The 8,215-nt window shown below is 37.1% G+C and overlaps 2 protein-coding genes across 2 annotated transcripts; one reads left to right on the top strand and one right to left on the bottom strand.

Annotated features, from left to right (window-relative positions):
- Nucleotides 1–397: 397 nt before the first annotated feature.
- On the top strand, nt 398–3,736 carry hint3 (histidine triad nucleotide binding protein 3). Its single transcript, XM_034019046.3, has 5 exons — nt 398–1,130; nt 1,608–1,725; nt 2,207–2,276; nt 2,769–2,895; nt 3,565–3,736. The coding sequence occupies exons 1-5, from the start codon at nt 993–995 to the stop codon at nt 3,610–3,612; spliced, it is 501 nt and encodes a 166-aa protein (XP_033874937.1). The 5' UTR covers nt 398–992; the 3' UTR covers nt 3,613–3,736.
- Nucleotides 3,737–4,581: 845 nt separating this feature from the next.
- Nucleotides 4,582–8,168, bottom strand: LOC117410984 (actin-binding Rho-activating protein-like). The gene is made up of 2 exons (XM_034017971.3): nt 7,808–8,168; nt 4,582–6,085 (listed from the first exon to the last, which is right to left on the bottom strand). The coding sequence occupies exon 2, from the start codon at nt 6,073–6,075 to the stop codon at nt 5,548–5,550; it is 528 nt and encodes a 175-aa protein (XP_033873862.2). The 5' UTR covers nt 6,076–6,085; nt 7,808–8,168; the 3' UTR covers nt 4,582–5,547.
- Nucleotides 8,169–8,215: the final 47 nt, after the last annotated feature.

Here is an 8,215-nt window from a genome sequence, read left to right as displayed (position 1 = left end):
AAGGCTTACTTATAAGGAGGATACAAAGATTCTGTTTTGATGAAAATGACTATAAAAATGGAGAAAGGAATTGAAAATAAATCTTTAAAAAAGAGGATATAAAGAGCAGACAATCTCATAGAAATTAACTACTTATGTATAATAGAAAAGATTGAAAGTATACAATTAATAATTACTTATTTTAAAGTTTGTATTACCCAGCATTTAAAAAAAAAAAACATTTTGAAAGCATTTACGTAGACTTCATAATTCAGAAAAAAATACGCAATTAAAAAGTAGTACGCAGCGCACGGCATTTACTCACGCATGCCTAAACAACGTCTAAACAACAAATATGGCGCCTGTGATTAAAAACGCACAGCATTATGGGTAAACTCGCTCGGAATTATGGGAGTCTATCCTATCCTTTAATTATCTTTGACACTACACCGGTAGAGGCTTTTAAAGGGGTGCAAATTTAAATGACATTTTGGTCCACTGTAGTGTAGTTTTTTTTTGTTTTTTACATTACGTGTAGTGTAAAATTTTTCACTACACTAAAAATGACTTCACTTTAACATTTTAAAGTAAAGGACTGTTTTTTGTTTAAACCAGCTTCAACCAGTATTATGGACTCATGGACCTGTATGACTAGTGCTGGTCATTCCTGGCATTTTCAATAGAAAAATATGAGATCCACACATTTTTTGAAAATAGAATATCACCGTTTATACCATAAGCGTGGGTATATCTAGCGTGGGATCCAATCTAGTGGTGTGCTGCTGAAACTGACAGATTTAGCTCAAGGTTCTGAAAAAAGACGTTTGGGAAATAGGCCATAAACAGGATTCGAACCCTGAACCTAACCATGTTCATCTGATGCACGGAGGAGAATGTACATTAATTGCCAGCTGCGCCCCGCCCTCACTTGCTCATTTTGTCTGGAATCGTCTTTTAGCCTGTGAATCGGTTCTCTCAGTTATCTTTACCGTTCCTCTGTACAGTCAGGAGAGATGGCTGCAGCTGAGGGTGCAAATACAATGTCGGACGAAACATCAGCCCAGAGCACATGTCACCGAGATGGGTACGAGGGTAAATGTGTCTTCTGTAAAATTGTCCATAAGGAGATCGACACTGAATTCATGTATTGTGTAAGTAATAACGAATATAAAAATGTTCTCCAAGTGTGTGTCAAATCAATGAAACAAATCTAATGCAAGTATTGTATGTGTAGTTAGCCTGGTACAGTTCGTATTAAGTAAGTACTCTATTATATGATGCATTATACTAATTGTTAAAATTTATAGAGCGCAATTGTGTACATTATTTGCTGTCCCATCACACTATCTTGACAGAATACATAGAGAGGACAACCAGTGGTCAATTGAATTTAATTAAATGTACTGTGTTTTCATATTATTAAATAAACTATACTTTTTAAACATGTTACATTACACAAAAATCTACTCGTGTTTTATTTGTAAGACATTATTGAGCTTACATTCTGTATTCTGCATTCATAATGTTCTAACTTGATGAACTAGAAATTTTACAATACATTTTAAGGGATTGCATATCAAGGTTTAACTAAACAAAAAACCCTTAAAGATCTGCATGTTCATTTGTAGGATGAAGAACTGGCATGTTTTAAAGATGTTAAACCAGGAGCGCCACACCACTATCTTGTGATTCCCACTAGCCATGTGGGAAACTGCAAAAGTCTGAAAAAGGAGCACATCCCATTAGGTAAGAATGATCATAGGTATGTGTCTGCTGGCTGCATTCAGTTCAAGTACATCCATCTGGGGGATCCAGAGTGCAGGGTGAGTCAGGTGATCATGTTGACAATCATGGGTATTTTGGCTGATTTGACTCCTGTCTTATCACAAAATGTCATAAATGCTCTTCTTGCTCTTAATGTATTACTTGTATTGTAACACTTGAAATGTATTTGCTTACAATTGTAAGTCGCCCTGGATAAGGGCGTCTGCTAAGAAATAAATAATAATAATAATAATAATAATAATAATAATAATAATAATAATAATAATAAATGTAGCAAGACAAGGGGCTTGATGCTCATTCTTTCTGATAAATAAAAAATCTCATCAAAAGATTCGGTTATTGATATATATCTGAAACAAAATGTATATATGTCTGGCTTGCTGTGCAAGTGTTTTATAATATTTCGGTAACATGCTTTATTGATTTTGATGTTTCTGCACAGTGGAGAAGATGGTGGAGGTTGGAAAAAAAATGCTGCAGCAGAACAACTTTACTGATCTTAATGACATTAGGTAAGGCACTTAGTGTATCGTGTAATTTACACTAATGGGAAGGTTGGGCAGTGAAGTGTAGCCTACCAGCAATCTTGTTTCATGCTGTGATGAGGGTAACGCCAATCAATAAGATCTTTGTCTGAAGGTAATGGCCAGAAAAATTAATATGCTCAATGATTGTAAGGGGTGTGAAAACGGAGCTGAAGTTAATGAATTTAGATTTTGTTTGAGAAAGTTGGTAAGCGCATTAATATGGTATCACTTTGTGGGCACTGACAGACAATGCATCTACAATGAAACCATAACAAACCTACCACTTGTAGAAAATGTCAGTGATAGTAATTGTTTTATTTGTATATTATTTAAGTAGTCATGTAATAAAATATAGATAGAACAGCTACAAAATATTACATTACTTTTTAAAAAAAAACAACCAATAGTTATCAAAGAATAATTTCACTGTTAATTTAAGCAGATACTATGTTGTTCCTGCTGTCTATTTATTCCCAGGTTGGGTTTCCACTGGCCCCCGTTCTGTTCCATAGCTCACCTGCACCTCCACGTGCTGGCGCCAGCCAGTCAGATGGGATTCATCTCCAGAATGTTTTACCGGATCGATTCCTATTGGTTTATTACAGTAAGTGCAATATCTATAAAGAGTACGAGTTTAAATGTGCAGAAAACTTAATCCGTGTCCTAGCTTGGGAGCGCTAGGTTGTTGGCATTGCAGTTGACGTCTGTGACCACTTTAAAAAATGTAACTGCAGTTAATATTTTACCTGGACCACGTAATTAAATGTTCAGTGTACTGGATGCAGTGCAACATATGGCTGAAGGTCCTTGAGCACTAGTTGAAGAACAGTGGGGCTAATCCCAGAATTCTGTCCTTTTTACCTATGCAGAAAAATAAGAAGTTTTAATACTGAAGATTGAGCATTCAAATCATATATTGGTCTATTTTTCAAATGTGCAGTCAGGTTAGAATACAGGGTCCAGCTGTACATGCGACCTGGTCTGTTTTAGTGATCTCAGTACAACCACTCTTTAATTCTGTAAATATTGCCCCCCTTAATAACATTACTACATACAATAAAATGCAGTGGTGCGCTGTCCATGAAAAGTAATGTTTAGCAATTTTGGGGCAGCCATATTGAGACCTGCATATGTGAAAGTGTTCAAATTAAACAAGCATAACTTGGTTTACTAGCAAACCAGCTCCAGGTGACATGAAATACAGTCCAGGTTTTATTGTAACATTTTAAACAATTATTACTTTTATCCAAATTTATTTTTTTTTACTTCACAGGCTGAACAACTTCTCGAGAGACTAAATTCCCTTCCTGAAAACAGCTGAATCTGAGTACTCTTGTGCTCATAGGCATGTAATGTCTAGTTCAACTCAGTGAGAGGTTTGGAGAATAAACTGCGCTTGAAAAACAGTTGTAAATGGTACCGATTAAAGCTCAATTTAAAATAAAGTGTGTGGTTGGTCTATGCATATAAATGTATTATTGGTTTGAATTTTATATACCACTAGTTTCCTTATATTTCCTTACAGTACCATTTGCTCAGGGGATTCCATGTGTGAAAGTGTGCTGTTGTTTACCAAGATTAACCTCTACAAGTCACACTAACCCTGATCTGTGTTGTTAATCAATAACTGAAGCTTGAAGTTTGGTCCTGAATGACTTGCATAGTGAATGGAAATAAGTAATTGCATTCACTTGTGCATGCTGTTTTTAGGATATAACCGACTATAAAATATAATATAATATAATACGGGGCAGCAGTGTGGAGTAGTGGTTAGGGCTCTGGGCTCTTGACTGGAGGGTCGTGGGTTCAATCCCCGGTGGGGACACTGCTGCTGTACCCTTGAGCAAGGTACTTTACCTAGATTGCTTTAGTAAAAACCCAACTGTATAAATGGGCAATTGTATGTAAAAATAATGTGTAAAAAAATAATGTAATTGTATGTAAAAATAATGTGATATCTTGTAACAATTGTAAGTCGCCCTGGATAAGGGCGTCTGCTAAGAAATAAATAATAATAAATGAGAAGAGTAAAATCTGCTTTTAAACTGAGGGCGCGGTGGGCTAGCAAAACAGAAATGACTATAAATATGATTCATTGTACTGTAACCTGCTTGAGATGCTGAATTACTGCACCCAATTGCCTTTCCTGTACTGTAGATTGTAAATGCATGTATTTAAATGTAAAGGTATTTTCTTCAGAAAATACTGGCAGTTTATACAATTACTATATTAATAAATTATTTTACAAATTAAAAAAAAAAATCAAACCTTGCATTTTTAATAGATTTTTATTTTTTATTGATTGACAAAGTCATTGACCTGTAAATTGTAAAGCTGATTTTATGATGCTGGGAATTGAAAAAACAAATACAAAATCTAGATTGATCAAAAAATAAATTTTCAGCAAAGCCAAAAATAAATGAAATACGTAATTAATAGCAACTGAGGCTAACACCTTAGCAAATAATGTAACATTACATTAAAATACAAACTACTGAAAAAAACTTTGGCAATTTGTTGAATACAGTGTAAAAAATAAACTACAAATGCTGTATAAAATACTGCAACATTGTTGGGAAGGATGTCCGTGTCCCCCCCTTTGCTTTGCTGCTCCAAAGCAGGTATGTTTTTGGAGAGGGGTGTACCTGCAATATGAAGCACACACTATTGTATAAATGGGCTGTATTCCACATAACTTAATTTGCTTCCCCAATGTGCATTGAATTATATACAAGATGCACCTTTTGTAAGTCAGTTAGAATCGCAATGGGATGGCAGTATTTGTAGAGGGCTGACAGATCTGTTGGTGAGCTGCACATGTTTCATGATGACTTTACAGAGCAATGGTCATTAAACCTTGAATATAAACACTGCAGTCTAGCGTTGTCTTGTCTGACCACAGTGATGCTAAAACAGAGGGGGTCAACTCCAGTCCTGGAGGGTCATTGTACTCCAGGCTGGTATAATGGAATAATTAGGCTTTAGGACCTGGGTGGATGTTGAATTGATTCAATGAAACAGCTAAGAACATGATTTGCACAAAGAACTGAATTGGAAGGGACAGAGTTGCCCACCCCTCCCCTAAATCATATTGACAGTGTTGTTTCAGGTGTTTCTATTTTGTGTCCAACCCCTTTGTGAGTTAAGTGTATGGGATCTGGCTACACCCAGGTTAATTAACTTGATATAATGAATAATCCAGATGCCTATGACTTTGATCGCGTTACCACCTACACCGCTATCAAATAAAAGTGTTTCATTCCAGCAGTGTAATGATCACATCATCATCTCTTCTCTGCCACAGCATCTCCCCCTCAAAGGAAATCCGCCCATGCTTTCTGGCCCTCAGCAGGATCCCTACAAGTTTATTAGAAATGGCCACATATCTCTCAAACAAAGGCCCAAATGCCACCCTGGTTTGCCCATCCCCTCCTGCTTCTCCAATGCTTTTAATGATCATACACAGTTCGTCCACCTCCTTCTCAAGGTGAGCGTGTGCGCTGTGCCCACTTTGCTGTGTTCTTGATCCTTCTCTGGGTCTTCCGTAGCCTTCCTCTCCTTTCTGGAATTGCACAGTCACGGTCCTATTGTTACTGAAGGGATTGTGTTTCTGATACTCTGAGTGATTGTTAGCCCATTTCTGCCAGTTCTCTTTTAACCCCTTCACGGTGTTGCACTGATCCTCCTTTCTAATGTTTCCTTCATCACGTGTCTCCTCCATTTCTTTCTTGGTGTTATATTTCACTAATAAATGATGTTCACTCAAATGATCCAACAATGACATGGCTGTTATTCTGTAAAAACAGATTTTAAAAATACATTTTCAAGTTTCCCTGTATGACAATTAGGGGTAACCAAATTGCTGTTCTTTACATGTAATATACAGTTTTCTAAGACATTTTTTTTTTAACCCAGTGGTTCTCCACTTTGGTTCTCAGTGGTCATAAACAGTCAAGGTTTTTCCAGTTCCTAAACTGCAAATAAATGTCTGTGAGAAAGGTGGGAGTCATTTAGATAGCGGCAATGATGCAGATAGTGAGGCTTCAGAGAGTGACCTTCAAAGCAAACTTTCATAGCAGCACTGTTGACTGACAGTGACTGCAATCATAACAAGCCTTTCACAAGTGCAAAATCCCAACTCAGCCTGAACAATAACCTGAATGAAACACTGATCATTAGCCCCAATCAGGATGAACAAACAAACAGCGTGTCACACAATAGATTCAACCAAGGAAAGGCCCTTGATATTCCAAAATCCTCCAATAGCCTTCCAGTCACCGTCCCATAGCTACATACCCAGTTCCAAAGAGTGCTCTGTCTAGCTATGTCTATATCAGTTTACTTCAATGTAGCTGCTAATGGGCAACAATAAGCTGCTGTGTGAGGACTGTACAGACACGTCAGAAACACCAGAAAAGGACCAATACAACTGGTAAGTATTCTTTATATTTTTCTGATCATGTCTTTATTCTTTCAACATGAAGTAACTGTACAGAAAGATCCACACTCAGGGACCACCCTCTTAGGGGATGAAGGAGCTGTTCAGTCTCTGAGCTCAGCAAGTCTTTTTGATAAATACTCATTTCACAAATTCATTTTTGAAATATTGGTGCAATTACCAATTACCAAGACACTTTTTACCTTTTAAGACTTTCCTACATGGGATTTGTTACATAGTGATTTCATGTTATAACCAACATTCCAAAGTGTAATTATATATAGTAAAATGATACGCTTTGTGATATTGAATTTAAGCCATCAGTGCCAGAACATGATAGTGTTGTGATGCCAGTTATTATTTGTTTATTTTTATTATTTGTTTATTTAGCAGCTGCCTTTATCCAAGTCGACTTACAGAGACTAGGGTGTGTGAACTATGCATCAGCTGCAATCACTTACAATTACGTATCACCCGAAAGACGGAGCACAAGGAGGTTAAGTGACTTGCTGAGGGTCACACAATGAGTCAGTGGCTGAGATGGGATTTGAAACGGGGACCTTTACTATGTCTTTAACCACTGGACCACACAGCCCAGTTCTTGCTCTGACGAGGTATCATAATACAACTCGAAGGGGGGTTGATACCTTTACATTTAAAACAACTGTTCAATGCCTACCGTTTAAGCCACTTCCTGACTTAATAACTTAAGATAAACGTGTTCTTACGCTGACATTTAGTAAAGAGCCGCTCGTTGCCGCTGGTTATATTCTTCCTTAAAAACAACAACTTTATGTGTTTGTAAGACTTTTTTCCCCCATGCAGTGTTGGTCGCGAAGCTCTGAAATTTGTTGCCATGTTATGTGCTACGCTGCCCATAATAGGTGCCCTGTGCATCTCTAATACTTTGTATTTTCGTTTTGTTTGGCAACACTGGCAAACACATTTCCATACGCACACATAAGATCTCCATTCTTAACTGCAGGACCAAAAAAAAAGAAGAAAAAAAAAACATAATGCATAAACAACAGACTATGTCAAATTGTATATTTCGAATATGTCCATTGTACTTGCTTACCTTGACGCATGTAGTTTCGGCTGGGTACAATATATGTTCTGCACAACTGGAAACTGCTGCTATAGCTCTTGTACTGTGTACATGGACGGTGCTTATTGACCTGCTGTGGCAGTGTGCTCAGTGGGATTGACATACAAAGCAACCAGTCACATCTCTAGCAGTAAACAATACTGCACCCAATTGCCTTTCCTGTACAAATCAGTCTTCTGCATTCAGAGCTCCTGAAACAAGGAGTTTAGGGAGAAACCGACTCAGCTAGTCATATCTTATGTTTAAAACTGCGCTAATGGAGGCTAGTTTTACTACGATGTTTAGAGTTTTAAAGTAAACAGGACATTTTTTTCTACATGTTGTAAGATTGAATGATTAAGTTTTTCTGTTTTTACTCCAAAATTGTGTTAACTGGTA

The sequence above is a fragment of the Acipenser ruthenus genome, chromosome 6, assembly GCF_902713425.1.
Source record: "Acipenser ruthenus chromosome 6, fAciRut3.2 maternal haplotype, whole genome shotgun sequence".
NCBI classification, from domain to species: Eukaryota; Metazoa; Chordata; class Actinopteri; order Acipenseriformes; family Acipenseridae; genus Acipenser; species Acipenser ruthenus.
The sequence above is the reverse complement of the archived record's forward strand: the minus strand, read 5'-3'. Positions and strand labels throughout refer to the sequence as shown.